This window comes from Leptopilina heterotoma, unplaced genomic scaffold (genome assembly GCF_015476425.1).
Source record: "Leptopilina heterotoma isolate Lh14 unplaced genomic scaffold, ASM1547642v1 Lhet_81, whole genome shotgun sequence".
Taxonomy (NCBI): domain Eukaryota; kingdom Metazoa; phylum Arthropoda; class Insecta; order Hymenoptera; family Figitidae; genus Leptopilina; species Leptopilina heterotoma.
Genome location: NW_025111185.1, coordinates 2,935,800 through 2,956,273, shown reverse-complemented (window position 1 = coordinate 2,956,273; position 20,474 = coordinate 2,935,800). Strand labels below are relative to the sequence as shown.

Sequence of the window (20,474 nt, the reverse complement as noted above, 5' to 3'; positions counted from 1 at the left end):
ATTTTCATAAATAATAACAAATTTTACAGGGATTTAATTATTTTTTTAAAAAATGAAATCATCACTGATTTTCAATTATTTTTAATACAATAATTTTCATTAAATTTCTCGAAGAATGAAATTATTCTTAAAAATTGTATTAAAATTCATCAAAGAAATTCAATTATTTTAAAAAGCCTTCCTATAATTTATTTATTACAATTTAAGTGTTTTTGTTAATACATTTTTAATTAAGTTTTTTGAAAAAATTATAATTTAATTCTTTTTAACAATTGAAGTATTTAAAAAAAATTTTATAAATTTCTTGGCAAAATTTTAATTATTTTGAAAAACTTTTCTCAATTCAATGAAATTTTTTACAGCGTTTCAATTATTTTTAATACAATTTTAATCTAGTTTCTTGAAAAATAAAATTATTCTTAAAAATTTTATTAAAATTCGTCAAAAAAATTTTAATTATCTATTTAAAAATTTGTTGATAAAATTCTTTAAAATGATAGTTCAATCTTAAAAAACATTCAATAGTCTTCAATAAATTATTTATTTTTGTATTATTAAATAATTAAATTCTCATAGAATTTTCTAGTAAAAATTGATTTAAATATGAATTGCAGTTAAAATTTTAGGTAATAATTGCGAATATTAAACTCTCTTTTGAATTTATAAAAATGTTTTCTTATTTGAAATAGTGACTGACTTTTTGCTTTCAAATAAGCAGATTTTACTAATAAATAGTAGTTTTTACTAATTTAATAGTAAAATTCACTAATTCCAATTGGTAAATATTTTTACTAATTCAAATTTAGAGAGAAAATAACGTGAATTTTTAGAAATTGAATTTTGAAACGGCTTCAAATTATAATCTTTGAAATTTTAAATTTTTTATACTTTTAACTGGAAATTGAATTGTAAACAAAAGGATTTGAAAATTCTTATAAAACATGAAGATATCGATTGCTCCGAGTCGAAGACTCGGAGTGATCGATTTCTTCATGTTTTATAACAATTTTTTATAAGTTGTTTAATTTCAAAAAGGCTAGATTTTTGCGTTCTTTTCAAAATTGGGAAATTTCATTTTAAAAATGTATAATATCTGTATAATGTAATAAGTAAAATCGTACTGCGTGAAATAATAATAAAATATGAATTTTATTATTATTGTATGATTTTGATGTAAAAGTAATGAGTTTATCGATTACAGTGGCAATCATAAATGCTACTGTATACGCATATCTTTGTATGTATAATTTGTTAGTGAAAAATGAAATATGAAAACAAGGTCATAAATCTCTAGAATTCATTTTAAAAAACTTTGCAATTTACAATCGATGTGTATGTCATGATGTTTATTATTAACATCATTTATATAGAAACGATTGTTTGACAAAAGATATATATGTTTTATAGTAGAAGAAAAAAGATGGATTTCATATATATAGTTAAGTGTGATAAGAATTTACGATGAAGATGCATTGAAGTTGCTAATCATAATATATTGATATTCCTTCACACGAAAAAATTTCTATTCTTTTATTTTCTAACGCCTATTGATATAATGAGTAATTGCTGTAGTGAAATTAATTGTATTATTAATTTATGAAAACAAATTTGTTTTGTTCTCCCAATAATATAATTTTCTTCATTTACAGCTGAGAGGAAGTTATCAGCGCCAAATTTGGAAATTAAATTTCCAAAATTAATAGTTTTTTCCTTTTTAGAAGAGGATGATATACTTAAGGACATAAAATTTTCAAAATAAAATATTGTAAATATGCGAATGTGTTTTGCAAAGAATATTTTAATTGCTTATTATTGTAAAGTGTACACAGCATAAAATTGTTGAAGTATGTGAAAACACTAATATTGAAAAAGCACTATTTATGGACTTGAAAGTGATAATTTAAAAAAGTGGCGCGACACTGAAATATGTAAAACTATAGACATTGTTTTGAATTCTGGTTTTAAACACGTATTTCTGAGTCATGTTTTAGAATATGTAAGTATGAGTAAACTTAAGCTACTCGTTTTTTCAAAAGCTTCTAATCTTCAACGTTTAAATATTTAAGCAAATGTTTTATATTTTTATACTAAAAAAAGTTAATTTTATTTATTCAATTCGTTTCTATCTGTAATCAATGAATATTGATATTATGTTTAGCGGCTTTTTACTATGATGAATCACATGAAGTGCGCAGCAATTTTTTTGAGAATATTTTCCTAAAGAAAGTGGCATAATTATTATAGAACACTATAAATGTAATATTTTTTTCTTGAAATTTTGAAAGAAATGCTGCAGAAGGCACTTTTCAAAAATATCGAAACTGCGTTATAAATTAAATATCCTTTTTTATTTAATTATTTACAGTAAAGTTGATACATGTTTCGGCTGTAATCTGTGTTTTATCAGCAATGATGTGATTAGAATTGTTAGTGCAACGTGCTCTAATAACGTAAGAGAATCTACTTTCGTCCAACTAATAAAAAAGTCAAATATCAGAAATTTTGTTCCAGATCTTAATAAATAGGTCGATGTATTACTGATTAGAAATTTTATTTATCAGTTTTCAAAAAAATATTTTCTTGTCACAATATCATAATATTAATCTCTTATTTGTCTAGACCGATTTAAATCGTAAATTTCGTTCGGTATAAAAACATATTATTGAAATAAAATAATTACGTGTGTAAAAAACAAATCTCACCTTCAGTCATCAATCGTTTACATTAGAAGAGAAAAAAAGAGAATAAAGAATTTATAAAAATATAGAAAATTAAAAATAAGTTATAGAGAAGTGCTGTAAAATTTTTCGTACGCGATAACAAACAGTTTAATTTAGTCTAGGTGACAGAATTAATTTGCTTAACGTTATGAAGGTCAGTTTTATTTTACCAATGTCCTTAGATATCTATAAATTTTATGTATCAATGTGTTCATGATGTGAGACATCATTATGTGCAATTTGTACGCCAATTGTACGTACAAACTATATATTTTGGTGTGAAGGTCTTTTACTTATAAATAAACCTCCACATTTTGATTTACATAATACTATGTAGAACAAATCCAAACGAACTCAACGACCCGTAATCAAAACGTCACTTTGATTAAACAATTTCGAAACAATCTCATCATTTTTTGTTTTTATGTTATAACGAGAAGTTTGATTTTTTTCCACTTCCTCTAAATTAGATTTTTACAATTATTTTCGCAATATGAATGAATTAATTAATATTTATCAAGTAATTGTAGATTTATTTCTTATAGCAATAAAATTGAATGCATAGTTTTTCTAAGGATATCAAATTGAGATCAAAAAAGAATCAAAATTGTTGCGAATTGTTGCATCGCAACAATCTTGATTCTTTTTTGGTCTCAATTTGATATCCGTAGAAAAACTGTGATTTGATTCAATAACAATAGTATATCTTTAGTTTCATTGTTATACTGAGAAAAATTAATTTTTTTGCAGGAGGGCTGCGATGGGTTTGTGAGTGCTGAATCGGTAATTAACGAATGTGAAAGTGGGGAGTCAAACAACACATCACCTGGTGAGTCCAATTAAATAATTTTTAATATTTTGTTTTACAAACTCTCTCTCTCTCTCTCCTCTATGTCAAAGATCAAGATTTCTTAATAGTAGTTTTAAGATTTCCAGTTTAATTTCGAACAATTCACGTCAAGTACAGTTATCTTAAAAGTCTCTTATGCAAGACTACTTCAAAGTTGACTGAAATCATAATACATATAGAATACAATTTATACCGACGAAATAAATTATTATTATTATTAAGAGCATTGACCCTTTCTTCAATAATACACTACAACAAGCGAATTACAGAATACATATCGTTCTATACTTGGCAAAAACAATTGAAGTATAATTTTAGAGATGAGACCACTGAGGTATTAAACAAGATTCAGGTCTTTCGATAAAGATAATTATAAAAATGTTAATTCAAAATAGAAAAAGTCAAGCGTAAAAAGTAAAAATAAAAGTAAAGTATAGGAAGTGAAAAATACAGTAAAAATAAAAATATAGAAAGTAAAAAATACAGTAAAAATAAAGGTATAGAAAGTAAAAAATAAAGTATGGAAATAAAAGTACAACATATAGAAAATGAAAAATACAGTACAAAAATTTAAATAAAATTGGTAAGAGTTTCGGGAGGAGACAAAAAAGTGAAGCTAAATGATAATTAGGATGAACATTTAAGATAAATAATTTTGCAAGAATGATTATTATTTATCGTTCTGTACACGCATTTATTTTGTTATCTTTATAGTCACATGCAAAAAGCAACCAACAAATTGTGTTCACTCGGAATAAAATAATGCGAAGTGTGTTTAATATAGTTGACAATGAAGTTATCAAGATATACGCTTTTTTTTAGTTCACTTTAATTATATCTAATTTTTCCAAGTATTTCACATTTTATTTTCCGGTTAATAGTTGAAAAATATCATTTCCTCTGCTGAGAATAATTTGACAACTATATAATACTCTTCCTTTGATACAATATTCGAATTTATTTATAAGAAATAGTCCATTGACGCACATGGCAGATTTACAGAAATTCTATTTATTCAATCTGTATAGTTGGCAGAAAATCTTCAAGCGCAGACGTTGGCACTATTTATCAGTATGGATTCCAACTGGTATATAAGAACATTATTAAAGTCTCTCTTGAAAATTTTCTCACTTAAAATTGACAATTCTGATCCTTAGAAAATATTTTTAATTTAATTTTTTTAAAATTTTTTTTTAATTTTTAATTTAATAACCTTAGAAAATATTTTTCGACCCTAACTTCAGGGATATTACTGTAAAAATTAAGTATCTTAATAGTGACTACAAAGTTACTTAAAACATCTTATATTAAGATTTTTAAGCTAGAAACATCATGCTGTAAGATGTTTTAAGTAAATTGAAGTAAGTAACTACAAAGTTACTTAAAACATTTTATATTAGGATGTTTAGGCCAGAAATAACATGAAATAAGATGTTTTAAGTAACTTTTCAGTCACTTTTAAGATACTTTTTTTCAGGTAATTTTTAAAAAATTACAAACAACATCAAAATTTTTCTTCGAAGACCATCACATATGTTGCTAAATTGACATGAAGAATAAACTGTGAATATTTTACAATTTTCTCTCATTTCCTTATGAGGTTACATTTCCTCCTTCCGGTGACAATCCGTAAATAATTAAAAGTATGAGAACGTTTCACTGTCAATAATAGGTTAAATTGAAAAGTTAGATATAATTGATAAAAATAGACATAATAAAAGTAGATAAATAAAATAAATAAGTAAAGTAAATAAAATGAATAAAGTAAATGAAAAGAATAAAATTAATAAAAATAGATAAATCTTTCAATAATAGATATAATTGATAAAAAAGTAGATAAAAATATCGCATACAAAGTTAAATTTCTTTTGCGTTTTAAATTTCAAAAAGTATGATTCATACAACAATGGGCTTATTTACTTCTTGAGAATTAAACTAATATAATAAATTTCTATCCGAGGGAATTCATTATGAAATAGAGCAACAATATTTTAGATGTTTGCATCATTTTAGTATTAAATCAGCAGTTTAGAAATTTGCATCATTGTCACGACGCATATCTATGCAAACTTACTAGGATAAAAAACAAAAGCAACACAACAACGAATGTCGAATGTCGATGTGTGAATATAGAGGCAGATATGTAATACGTGTCGTTTTGTGGGTAGCATCAGAAGGCGTTAACAAATTGAAGAGGGGAGAGAGATCAACGTTGCCAACAATTTCTAACGATTTCAAAGACAACTGTACACCTCTTTTTTTGTTTGTATTTTTACTATTTTTTAATATTAAACCTTATTATTATTATTATCATCAACGTTATTGAAACGTAAATTATAAATTATTTCAACTTTGTTAATTAAAGTATAAATTAATTTTCAGTCTACAAAATGAGAATATTTTTTTAAAAGTAAATATAAGTTTTTTGCGGGTAGCAAATTGAGACAAAAGACGAATCAAAACGTTGCTTCGCAACATTTCGATTCGTCTTTTGTCTCAATTTGCTATCCGCAGAAAAACTAGTTTTATGCAATCTTAATTTGATCTGTTCGCTTAATCGAAATTAATTTTAGTTAAAATTTTGGATTCGAGTGGAAAATTTTTGGACACGTTGTGTTAGCTGAATTTCTACGGGAAATTATGTCATAGAGAAGAAGTCATGGAAAGTTTTTTTTTAATAATGCGAGCTTAGAAAATGTGTGTCCGTTCAGTTTTGCACGTAATCCTTTAGCGGTATTGAGTTGGCAACACTGTTGCGAAGCCGGCATATTCGGTTTTTGCACAGTTACACAGTAGTGGTAGTATAGTAGGTGGGGGATGAGTGGTGGGGATGATGTGATGGTAACTAGACTGTCGGCCATTTTGTTAAGTCAGTCGGAAACCAGCTGCCGAGCAGTGAAGGACGGTGAACGTAAAGCAGGACAGATGTATTAGCCGAAGGATTTTTAATGTGCTTCCGAGCCCAATTTCCGCTGCGAGCGAGAGGCTGTGAGATAGTAACGGAAAAGCGACTATCCAGAGAGATTTTCCTCATCGGAAAATATCAAAACTATCCGTTAAATAGTCTACGCGGTGAGCCTAAAAGAGAAGAAACGAGGTTGAGCAGCAGTTGGATGCAGAGAGGAGCTCCATTTTTCACCTTCTTTGAGATCTTGCCAGGAGGCTCCAAAAATTAGCAAGAGGAGGAAGATTCTGTCTTGGTTTTTTGCAGTTCCTTCACAATATTTGGAGTAAGAGGAGAATTTTTTTTGAGTCATAGAGGAGTGCAGTTTTTAAAGTCTGTGATAGTATTTATTCGAGAAATATTAAAGTATAAAAAGCCGACATTATAGTTGTCGTCGAAGAGTCCAATATTGGATGAAGATATGTGTATCGTTTAAACGACGATCAAGAGAGAACATACAGAGTGTAAATAGGCTTTGTATATTTATTTATATCTGTGATACCTACCACTGATATACATCGATCTGATCCCATCGTACAAAGGAAGAGGAGTTAATCGACATCAAAGAGATTTTCTGCAATTTTTTCGTAGTGGGTTGAAGATTGTATCAGTAACTTTAGAGTTTAAGCGTTTTTTTGTATATACGACTGAAACTTTTTTATAATTATTGATATCAGTGCGATTGCATTAGTGTCGAAGAACGATCCCTCACGATAAACGAGTGGAAAACACTTCGGAACGGTTGATTCATTGTTGAGCGCGTGACGTGTGTTAAATTTCAACAAAAATGGTGGAGAAGATTCTGGAAGAACGCGAGGATTCGCGACAAGAAAGTGGTCGAGGTGAGTTTCTTTTTTTGTTTTATTTTCTACGATGTCTTTCACTTGATGATGTAAACTTTATGATTCTTTGCAAAGGATCAACAGGATTTGTCAGCCGCCATTGGTCTCTTACCGGCTAATTTCCAAAACAGTATTTATAAACATTTTGTCCACTTTCAGCCATGTAGAATCGTCAAAAATTTGCTGTCTCTCCAAGGTCGTGATCTGTATTTATTTCCAAATTTGTTTACAAAATGATGCAATGTCGTGAATAAGTTAGTCATTTTGTATACATATAGGTGAATCAGTTGTTATAACAAGTACTTTTTCATCACTTTTTTCTTATCCTCGTATTAAAGTTTTCTGTTAGCCGATAAAAATATAATTTTGAATCAAGAATGATGAAAAGACTTTCTCATTTTCAACTGCGATATTCATTAGTATATTTATGAATTAAAACGAGTTCAATGAACAAACGATTGGAATACTATTAAATTTTTCTAAAAATGGGTATCAAAGGCAAATTTTTAGCTGAAGCAATCTTGCAGTTCTATTCCCCATAAATTCATGCGAATAATAAATTGCAATTTATCTATAGCAATGAACATGACAGACGACCATGATGATTCTCCTCAAGAGATAATAGATATTTCCATTTAACATTCTCATTGTGAATGAAGTCAGATCAGACTGCATATCCGCTATAACTTATTGCATATATGAACTACAAATAAAGAAAAAAAGAAAAAATATTTCTTTCCTAAAGAACTTTTTTTCTCCTTTTTTCAAATGAATACAAACGAATACGTTTAAATAAATTCAAGAATCGTGGAATTTTGATAAATTTTAAATAGTTAAATTTAGATGGTATTTTCCTAAAATTCATCTCAGCAGTAGATTTTGCATAGAGCAGAAGTATTTTTGTGTAATTCTCGCCGGCAGGCACCAACGGAGGCCAAACAAGAGTTCAATGACTGGCACAGAAAAGGAACACGACCATCTTGCCAGATATGCATACGTGATAATTTATTGTCATTTCAAACTGCAAATTCAATTTAAAATCCGACTTTTCGTAATGTGGCTAAAAGAAATTTATTCTTATTGGCTATTGGCACATTTCAATTAACAATTAACACATTTTCTTAATCATTTTTATCTATTTAACGACTGACTAGTTCTCATTGAACCTTGAATCATTTTTATCATTTCAAACTTGACCTTTTTGTTATTAATTACATTTCTCAAATTATCTATCATCTCGTTTCACAGTTTTTCTCAAGAATATTGAGACAAAAAAAAACGAATCAAAAGTGTTGCTTTGCATTTTTTCTGATTGTTATTAATATTCTTCTTCTCAAGAAAAAAAGTTTAATAATTTTGCATAAAGTCAGGGAAAATTGGAAGTGGAATCAAATCTTTAGTTTAATTATTCACTGAGGTCAAAGTTAGGGCATAAGAAAAATAATAATCAGTTGGCTTTGAAGGTCTTTCAAAACGAAATTCGAGGGGAAAGTTTAACTTCCGCAAGTTGGCTCGTGACTCTTTGTCCTTTTTAAAGCAGATGTACCCCGTGAATCTATGGGGGGATGTGTGTATTTCCCCATAGATGCTACATATAGCTTATTTAGAAGCATGCGCAGAGACGCGTTCCTTTTGTCCTTTGTTCTTCCTGCCCTACTCTAGCAATATTCCTCCCTTTTATTCCCCCTTCGACTACTACTAACCCACTTCAAAACAACAGTATACGCATCTTTCTGGCAATGCTTTATTGCAAAATTTCCCTTGGGTATAGATAAAGACACATTTTTTTGATGTAGAAAATCCAAAATCGAACAATTATTTGTAGTTTTGAAACTGAATATTCAAAAAATAGGATCTATTGTGAAGATACCTTTTTTTAGATCCTGTAGGTGCTTTCTAAAGAGATGTAGTTTTTGTGGCCTTCTGGGAAAAATCTGTATACCTGCTTCGGGTTAAAACCTTTGTATATTGTATTCTTGATTCAAATGCATTTTTTCGGAAAAAGTTTTCCACTTTAGATGGTTTAATATAACTATGAAATCCAACTGTTAAGCTTAAGATCATTTGCTTCTTAGGTATGTTCCTAATGTTAGCATCGACGCTAGCATCAAAAAATTTTTCTCAGGGTTGTTAGAGATGAAAATGTTACTAATTTCACTTCTTTCATTCACCTGGGGAGTCACAAATAAGTTCGGACTATTGTTTTAACTGCTGTTGCTAACGACCGTTATCGGCAAAAATCGTCAGTTTGGACGAATGTTCATGGCGATAGGGTGGGCATAAATTAGCATCAGCAGAGGGTTAATCTAAAACCTTAAAAAGTTTTGTTCTTTTCATTTTAGGGAAAATAGCGTTTCGACGCTAATTTCAGCGACCCAAGTGTCTCTGCTGTTGCCAACGACCATTATCATCAAAAATCGTAGTTATACTTTTTGTCCATAGTTACTGGTGTGGTCCATAGTTACTTTCTATGACGATAGAGTGGGAATAAGTTAGCATCAACAGAGGGTTAAGTTCAAACATTGCAAAAAAAAACCACAATTAAAAAGCAACATAAAATAATTCATGATCTAAAAGGAAATTTAATGTATATCAATGTGATAAATCTTTCAATTAAACCACAGTTTCTGAAAAATTAGAGTTCCTGCATAGTGCATATATAGAGTTAGATCGTGGGAACAATTTATTGAATAGAAAATATATTCTCGTTCGAAAGATTTACGATCGATCTGTAAAGTTAAAATATCGAGATGTGAGATCAGGGAGTTCTAAGACAATGAACTGATCCTTGCCATTATGCATGAACGTCGTCCTGTACATACAGCTAAGCGAGCAAATAGCAAAGTTTCAAATGATTTCTCTTTAACCCACGCTATTATAAACGCCCACCAACTGTATATAACTAGGTGTACATATATATGTATGCATACAGCGAAATCGTTATAAAAATTTCGATGTACAACTTACTGTCACCAAGAAGCGTTTCTTGTGCATTGTCGTGCCATGACCCCGTCACTTGACATTCCAATTTCTTCCGTGAGCCGCATCGGGCTGCTAACTTTCGCCTCAACTTGCAATATTGTTTTATGCATTACTTTTTTTAAGGATATCAAAATTGAGACAAGCAACGTTTTGATTCGTTTTTTGTCTCAATTTTGATATCCGCAGAAAAACTTATAATTTATTTTAGGAAAAAAGAAATAAAACAAAACATCGTAAATTGTAACTAAACCGTAATTATATTTAAAAATATCGATATTTTTCAAGTCCATGAAGTTGGCGTCGACCGTTTTTTTTTCTCGAAATGCAACAAATATGGATATTTTATGAGGAAGCATTAACGGAATTACTAGAATCATCATCTGTCCGATACTTGTTGGATATATTTGCCCTTGGATTTTTCCCCCCTAGCATTTTGATTATTGGGGTAGCTAACAAAGAACGACTGTTTGGGGTAATTTCACTCCCCACACGTTAAAATTAACCGCTCTTTCTCAACTGCTACTGCAAAACCCCATAACAAAGGAATCCTGAAACAAAAGATATTTTCAATAAGAAATACGTTTGTAAAATTTTGTTAATTTTCGGATAATTCCGCGCACGAAATTATCAAATAATATTTTTGTCCTTTGATAAGTTTTTGAAGAAAATGAGAAATTATCAATTACATGTGCGCAATCTTCATCAGATAGTTTATCGACATTGAAGATAAAGTTAAATAATTGTTTATCTTTTATCTTAAATTTATCAATGGCTAATTAACCTAAGGAGCAAATTGCTAATTTCAAGAACCTATTTTTAGCTTAATTGAATGTTTCTGCTTAAAGCCGAAATTTATGTTTATTTTCATTCAAAAAATTAGAAACTTAGCCTAAAATTTCACGAAGTTGAAGAGCGATAAAAAGCATTTTTTTCGCAAAAGAATGAAACAATTTTTTTTAGGTTTTAGTGTCCGGATATATTTCACTTCCGAGGTGTATATGAAAGAATTAAGTAAAGTCAGTTGACTTGTTAAGAGACAATATAAAAATTAGTTATTATAAAATATATATGTTTATATTTACTTATAAAATTAGTCATTGGTCTAGACTTTTAATTTCGATAGAAACTGAAAATTAATGGATATTTACGTTTTAAATATCTCTATTTCCGAATCGCATTGAAATTTACATATTTATCACAAAACTAGAGATGTGAAAGTATGAAACTTACTCAAAGGAAACATTTCTTTTTTCAAATTCCGGTTAATTTTCTCCATTAATGCCTAGTTCCACGATATACATGTATATTCTAGGTCATAAAACTGAGTTTATTCATCGATTTTTAAGAATTAAAGTATCGATTCCAATAAAGCGACGACGCAATTACTTCCTTTTATGAGGAAAAATATAATTTCTTACCGACTCAATCACGCTAAATTTTACAAACTTTTCTGTTTTTTATATTACAATTTTTTGCTACGATTTCTTTTCTACAAATATTGTTACTATATAGTTTTTTTACTCTAATTTTGTTATACCGGTTTTTGAGTGATTCCAAAACTGTAATTTTTGAATAGTTGAAAATTGAACGAGAAAGGGAAAAGTTTATCTGTTCTTTTTAATTTCATTAAAGAAAGTCCCTAATTGTTTAATTTTTTTCTCCAAGTATTGTATTTTCACATCTCGAAGTGATGTTTTTTTTTAAAAGTCCTCTTGAATAAACCGGTTTCGTAAGACCGGTCCCATCTGGCTTTACAATATGTAAAACAGATGCTTTGCCTTTCAAGAAAACAAATATTCACTCAAACATCATCTACTCTTTGAATTACATCACACACTTTGCTTTTCGTATTTGGTTTTTTAGTTGAAAATATTGACAATTTTTTTGTAAAGTGCATTAAAGTGCAGGTTTTTTTTAATTGTTAGATTACTCTTAATTTTATTGAATTATATGGAGGCTGAAAAAAACTTATTGATGTCATTTAAACAAAAAGTTAATGTACACTACTGAATGCGGTATTTGTCCTTTTTTTTAGGTATTTACATTAAAAATCAAAAGGTAGTCAATAAAATTTCTTTACTTTTGTTTTCGTATCGATAAATGCTGTCTTTTTTAATTTTATACGAAATTGTGACAACATATCAAAATTGTTATAAGATGCAATGTTTTGATATGGGTTTTTTGTCGCACTTTGATATGCTTAGATAAACTATGTGTAAAAAATGATATTTTGGGTTTAAGATGCGACGTTTTTGATACTTTTTTTGTCGCACTTTGATATCCTTGATAAACTGTGGGTAAAGACGGATATTTTGGGTTTAAGATGTTGAAAAATTTGTGCCTCTAAAGAATATTTTTTTGATTTCTTTGCTATGTATACAAAATTTCATGTCTGAAGAATTTGGTATGTAGTCTCAGTTCAAAAGTCTATTTTTTTCGAAAAGATTCTTAGATTTCGAGAAAATGTTTGTTTTTAGAAAAGTCTTGATCCTAAATTTAGATAATTTAATCGTATTAATATTATTTTTATGGAAAGAGTTTTGAATTCCTGGTTTTGTGCGTACGTGCCATTTGGCGGGTTGAAGAGACCTTGGATAATACGACCTCTTCGATTTTCAACCCCGCCTCACATGCATTTATACACTGACAATGCACTTGTGTAAGGTCTGCAATGAGTATATATCTGAGAGGTACATGCGAGTTGCCAACCAACGTCGACACAAATACCAATTAGATGGCTTTGATCCTCTTTGGCAACCATTAACTTTCTTTGTTTTGCTCTCTCAACTTTGACGCTGATTATTTTTCTTTTCCCTTATATTTTTCATGGTGCATCGCATATTCATAAAAGTCAGAATAAAAGTTGTTTTCAAATTCAAAGTTTCATTTTACAAAAATTTACTTCGATCATAGCAATTTTTTCTCCAAAAATAGTAAAAATTCAAAATTGTTTTAAAAAAATACGCAGAAGTCTTCTTAAAAATTTACTCACTTGGAAATTAGGATTTTGAATTTACAGACGTTGTCAATTGTGGATTATATATTTGAATTTTAATTGAAGAAAGAGATAAAATCGTACATTGGCCTGTTGTGCTTTATTTAAAAGATGATTACTTTTATAAAAACAGAAAATAACGTTGATAGGGATCAATGAAGAAATAAAAAAAAGGTTAAATAGCAATAAAAGCAGTGACTAATCTTCCCTCTTTAATACCTAGCCATATCTATCGATAACTTTGTGAACAATATGTTACATCACCGGCTTTAGTGGTTGATAGCGAAAGCACGAGTCACGTGTTCCTGCTGTACAATGTAAAGAAAATATTCTCTAAACAAAACATATTGTGTAACTTTTTTTCCTTTTCAAGTAAATTGCGTTTTTTCTTTTAATCTTTTGTGGACTTTCGATTTTTTAAGGAATTTTTCCGAGCAAAAAAGCGTGTTCACTAATTTCTTGAGTTTTTAAGTTCTTTTTTATGTAATTCCATCGATTTTTTAAAAAATCGATGGAATTACATAAAAAAGAACTTAAAGACTTGGGAAATTAGTAGATTTTTAAAACTTTTTTTAAAAATCGATTGAATTACATAAGAAGGGAACTTAAAAGACTTGAGAAATTAGTAGATTTTTAAAGCAAATTGTCAGTAAATTGGTAGTTATAGCATCACTGCCTGAAGATTAGAAATTTTCAAAATAGGTCTTTTTTATAATTTGGAAAAAACAAAAATTAAAACAAGAATTACTTTCACAAACTTGTTATTTCTCATTTGCAATTAACTTTCTGCAGTCATCAGTTTTTTTTTTTGCAATGTGCCCTCAATCGGCTGACAAGATATTACTTGAGGCCTAAGAAGCAAAAATTTGTAGGTTTGGTTTATAATTTTTGAGTAAAAATACAGAAAGAAAATTCTATTACAGAAAAGTTTTCGAAAAGAATTAAAAAAAAAAACTTCGAAAAGGATACTTTTAATCGAGATAAATTTAACCCAAACATAACTTACAATTCGTTTGCTTCTTAGTTACCTTTTTTGGGAAGGTAGAACTTAATAAAATGCAATTTTTTAGTGAATTAATTTGTGTTTTCGTTCTGTTTTTCAGGTGATGGTGTATCTTCAACTGGAGAGTCAATGAGTTCGGTGCAAGCTCGCCAGGAAGAAGCCAGACGCAAAAGACGCAGGAAGAAGAGATCTGGTTCATCCTTGGTGTCTTCTTGCTTTCAAGGTAAATTGACAATTCGTTTATTTTTACTTTCTTTTACTCGTTCAATTGAGATATTCGGTATTTTTATTTAAAAGAAACCTTTGCTTACCTAAAGAAATCGTTTTTTATTATTTATTTGTGGAGAAATGATTGTTTACGAAGCTAAATTCAGGGACTTCGAATAATAATAAAAACTAGAATTGTTTGAGTCGTTATTATCAGTATTAGAATTTTTAGTTCTTTGTTCATTTTTGATTATACTTTTTCAAGAATATTTCCTTTTTGGTTGTTAGTTTTTACGGCTTTCACCTTAATTTTCGAGAAAGAATATAAAAGAAGTGAATAATAAACGATTTTTGTTAATGAACAGAACACTGTCGACGTGCGTTTTTCTTATCCTCGACTAGGTTGTAGACCTTTGTTACTTCCGCATTTACAAACACTGGTCTTGCCTTTAATAAACAGTCATTAAGCACAAAGTGTTTATATCGTTTCTCTTTACTGTATAATGTAAATATACAGTAATGTAGGCATAATTTTAAAAACTTTTCCGTACATGCGTATTTTTTTTACTACAATTTAGATAAATGAGCTTGCATTTATTGTCATTGACAGAAAGTGTGTGAACTATTTCTTTCATAGGTTTCAAACTTTATTATCCAAAAAAGAATTTATTTTCTAAGAAGTTCATTTCTTTCTTAAAAAATTCTTTCTTCTAAATTCTTTATAAAAAAAATGAATAGTAAAAGTATGTTCAGAGTTAGTCGGTGCAAAAACTTTCGGGTATTTTTCGAAAAGTATCAGAGAGTATATAGAATGAGTGATTGTTTTTTTAAGACTTGAGTTTTAATTTAATAAAAGTGGTCAAAGGGTTTAATAAAGTGAAATCGAGTTAAATTGACTTTTAATGAACTCGGGTGAATTTACGCACGCCGGTATGTAACTGAATATATAGCTTATTGAAGAAATCAGTCATAGTAACCCTGTCAACAATGAATAACATGGAAATTAACTGCAAAAAGTGCTAAAGGACCTTCACTCTGAAGGACGCACGTCGCCATTAAGTTCCATTGTATTCATTCAAGACTGGAATAATTTTAAAATATATCGAAAGAAATCATTATTCCGGTTGTTATTAAAGTGTGAATATTATCATTATAAACTTCATAAGTTTATCTTAGATTTTCTATTCTATAAAAAGATTATACTTTATTCTGATTTTTGTACTCAAATATTTCAATAATTATTTATTCAAAGTAATTATTTTTTCGAAATATGTCAAGTTTTTAAATAATTGCAATTTTGTAAAATTTCATTGAAAATAATTGATTTTTTTAAAAATTTATTTCATTAAAATTCTTGAAAGTTAAATTTTTATTAATTTTACAAATTTAAGTTTTGAAAACAAGAGAACTCTTGTAAATTTAAATTTGGAAAATAATTGAATTCTTAAAAATTCAAATTTTGAAAATAATTTGTATTCTTAAAAATTTTAATGCAAAATCTTCAAAATTTGATAATGAAAATTAATCAAAATTATCATCTAACAATATTGAAAATCAGGGTGGCCACATGTCAGTAAAGTCACTAAAGTCAGGGAAATGTCAGGGAAAAAAAATATTTTGTCAGTAAAGTCAGGGAAATGTCAGGAAAAATTCTTTTGTCAGGTCAATTAAAGAAATTAAGACGGTCATGCAATACATTTTTTGCTCTAAACAAAAAAATTTTTGTCAGGGAAATTCGTTGTTATGTCAGTAAAATGTCAGGGAAATTGATAAAGTCAATTTTGCGGCCACCCTGAAAATAATTTTTAGAATATTTTTCAATAAAATTTTACAAAATTTCAATTATTTTCAAATTTTTAATATTTTTAATTACTACATAATTGGAAAGTTTTTAAATAATTGAAATTTTGTAAAATTTTATTGAAAATTGATTTTTTAAAACTATTTAATTAAAATTCCTTAAATGTCAAATTTAGAAGAATTTTAAATTCAAATTTTGAAAATGTTTGAATTTTTAAAAATTTTAATGAAAATATTTGATAGTGAAAATTAATCAAAATTATTTTTAAACAATTGTATACTGAAACAATTTTTAAAAAAGTATAAGTTGTAGAATTTTTTCAATTAAATATTTAAAATTATTCAATAATTATTTTCAAATTTTCAATATTTTCAATTCATAATTGAAAAGTTTTTAAATAATTGAAATTTTGTAAGATTTTATTGAAAATAATTGATTTTTACAAAAGTATTTTATTAAAACTTCTTAAGTCAAATTTTGAAGAATTTGAATTACAAATTAGTCTTAAAAAAATTGTACCTATGAAGATAAAACGTCTAAAAAGTAATTTTTAGAATTTTTTTCTTTATAATTTTTTAAAATTGAACTATTTTTAATATTTTTAATCTACAAAAAATAATTGCTTTGGACAGCAGACATTAAAATTAGAGAATTAGAAGTTTAGTTAAAAATTCTATAAAATTATTGAATTTTTGAAGAACTATAGTAGCAATTTTTCAAAATAATCAAATTTCCGAAGGTTTCGTATTTAAATACATATTTTTGAAAATAATTATTCAAATCTTGAATAAATTTAGTTAAAACTTCCAGAAATAGAAAATCAAGTTTTTGTGACAAATCTGATGTAAAATAAACGAGTTTTTCGACTTTTTTTTGTACTTTTAATGGACTAAGTCGACTGTATTGCACCTTAAGGGTATATAAAAGTCACGAGGTTCCGAAAAAATTTCGATTCTTTGAAAATTTAAAGTAGGAAGCGCTTTTTTTTGGATGATGAAATCATATATTACGTTCACTGGTTATTACTCTCATGAGATCTTTGCATTTTTAAGCATTCTTCCAGAGAAGTGGAAAACGTTATTGGATTTCAGCTATATTTCATGCCGGCAGTGTTGCCAGCCTTTCGTTTCTATAGAAAGTAGGAACGAATTATTGAAATTTCTACAAGAAAAAATAAATAATTTGGACTCTTTTTTAAAATCACTTTTTTATCACTTTTTCTAGCGTTATTTAGGGTTATTTTCGTATCTTCGTTAAGGCCATAATAAAATGAAGAATAGTTCAGAATAATAAGATATGTAAATTTGTTTGTAATACACATTTTGTATTTTGCGTTTCTGTCGGTGTTGGATCGCTATTTTGTACCTACTATTTTGTTTGTATCCTGAGCAAAGGCCTGAGTACTCGATAATTTTTGAGTGTGCTAATATTTTTGTTTTGAGTGTACTTTTTCGAGTACAGTACGTTTCAACTCTACAGTGCTGCAGATCTTTGTCGAGGGTTGGTCGAAGAGGGGAAACTGGAGGAGAATTTATATGAACTATAGCTAATGGCTGAAGAGTGATAGAGACAGAGGGGAACGTAGTTGCGCCGTGTGGTTCAACCAAGTTCTCTCCCTTTGACCTTGACATTGCCTCACACTTATACAATCGCATGTATGCACGGAAATACACACCAAATACGTGCAACTTAACGCCTGCTATGTAATCCTTTATTAAACTTTAATCACTTAAATTCATATTCTTCCACTAAATCTACTAAATTCAAATCCAAAATATAACAAAAAAATACCACCAGAAGTCCAGAAATGATCTCTTATAAGTCAGTTATATAGTCAGTCACGTATTTTAAATACGTATTTAAATTAAAAATTTGATATAAATTGATAATTTAGCCTTAAGTTTTGTTTTTTTGGCTTTTTGTTTTGTGTGCCAAACTTTTGGCAAGAAAGATCGTCAGACGATGATTTTTCTCTTTGAAATGAAGGTGAAAGTCTTTAAATAAATAAAATAATGAGTAGTTAGTAAATAAAATGATAAATCCGATGTGTTTATACAAGAAGTGGATTTTTATTGCAGAACTCTACAAACTCACTGGGGAAGTTCTTGGTGAAGGCGCCTACGCTTCAGTACAAGCTTGCACCTCATTATACACTGATCTGGAATATGCTGTTAAAATCATCGACAAGATTCCAGGCCATGCTCGAACTAGGGTGTTCAAGGAAGTGGAGACTTTCCACCACTGCCAAGGACATCCCAACATTATTCAGCTCATTGAATTTTTCGAAGATGACGACAAATTCTACCTCGTCTTTGAAAAGGTGAATGGTGGCCAGCTATTGCGCAGAATTCAAGAGAAAAATCACTTCAGCGAGAGGGAGGCAAGCCAAATCATCAAAGAAATTGCCAGTGCACTCAATTTCCTTCATAAAAAAGGTAATTACAACAGATTTCAATAATCGGAGTTGCCACAGGTCAGGGAATTTTTTTATAAAAGTACTGGGAAAAATTTTAATTTTATAATCTATTAGTAATGAATTATATTTTCCGTTGTTACTAACTGCAAATGTTAAATTCCAATTTTTGGCTAAATTTTTTATTCTTTTGACATGTAATGTAAAACTTTTGATTTATTGACTCCCTGAAGAAGAAATAGTATTGATTTCGAAACGTTGGAGTAATTTTTTTTTTATTAAAAAACCACTTGTCCGAATGTATTTGTGTAATTTTTAACTACTATTCAAATCAAATGTTTCAAAATTTATTCAATTTTAAAAGAATTGCGTTTGCAATTAAATAGATCAACTTCCAAAGGTTTTAATTTGAAATTTTATAAAATTTAGAAATTAATTTAGAAATTATTTTCAAAAATAAAATAATTCTTAGCAAAAATTCAATTGTTCTCAAGAATTTTAATAAAACTCTTCACAAAAATTCAATTATTTTTATAAATATAATAAAATTCTTCGCAAAAATTCAATTATTTTCATAAATAATAAATTACTTTCGATAAATTCAATTATTATGAATATAATTTTAATAAAATTCTTCGCAAAGATTCAATTTTGTTCAAAATTTTTTTTAAATTCTCGTCAAAATTTCAATTATCTTTATAAATAATGTAATTCTTCTCCAAAATTCAATTATTTTCAAAAATTTTAATAAAATTTTCCAAAAGACTTCGCAATAATTAAAAAAAAAAATTTTATAAAATTCTATGCAAATATTTAATTTTATTTATAAATAGAAAAATTTTCACAGGAATTCAATTATTTAAAACACAATTTCCATAAAATTTTCGAAATTATTAATTATTTAAAAAGATTTTTAAAAAATTCTTCACAAAAATTCAATTATTTTTAAAAATTGTAATAAAATTCGTTGTAAAAATTAAATTATTTTCATAACTAATAAAACTCATCATAGGATTTCAATTATTTTTAAATCAATTTTTTAATGAATTCCTGGAAATTTTCATAAATAATAAAAATTTCAATTATTTTGAATTTGAATATAATTTTTAATGAATTCCTGGAAAAATGCTATTATTTTTAAAAATTTTATTAGAAATTAAAATAATTTTTTGAATACATTTTTAATTAAATTTTTAAAAGAATTTAATTATTTTCATAAATAATAAAATTTTCACAGGAATTTAATTATTTACAAATTTGTTATAAATTTCTTTTTTTTAAATTATTCGAATCCCTTGAAAAATGTCATTTTTCATCAAAATTTTATTAAAATTCGTCGATAGAATTCAATTATTTACAAATTTATAGATATATTTTTTCTATGAGAATTCAATTTAAAAAAGCATTCAATTATATAATTAAATTCTTGTAGAATTTTCTAATGAAAATTGATTTAAAAATGAATTTCAGTTTAAATTTTTGATAATTGAAAATTATAAGAATTATAAAGTGAATTTTTAGAAATAATTGAATTTTAAAAAGGTTTTCATATTAAAATCTTTGAAATTTTGAATTTTTCACACTTTTAAGTAACAATTTTATAGAATTCATTTTATTGCAAAAGTTTAATTGAATTTTTTGTTGAAATTATTTGAAGTTTTTATTGTTTTTTATTTATAATTAATTGAAGAATTTTCGATTAATAGAAATGTTATAA

At 27.5% G+C, this 20,474-nt stretch overlaps 1 protein-coding gene across 3 annotated transcripts in view; it reads left to right on the top strand.

The window, feature by feature from the left end:
- LOC122511360 (MAP kinase-interacting serine/threonine-protein kinase 1-like) overlaps window positions 1–20,474 on the top strand; it is a 44,524-nt gene that overhangs the window by 16,637 nt on the left and 7,413 nt on the right. For 2 of the 3 annotated variants that reach the window (XM_043626545.1, XM_043626544.1), the window contains 3 exons: window positions 3,471–3,549; window positions 14,437–14,559; window positions 18,423–18,779. In XM_043626545.1, coding sequence (XP_043482480.1) covers window positions 3,471–3,549; window positions 14,437–14,559; window positions 18,423–18,779 — 559 coding nt within the window. Of the gene's footprint in view, window positions 1–3,470; window positions 3,550–6,444; window positions 7,357–14,436; window positions 14,560–18,422; window positions 18,780–20,474 lie in introns of those variants that run through there. The other variant, XM_043626546.1, reaches the window with a different exon arrangement.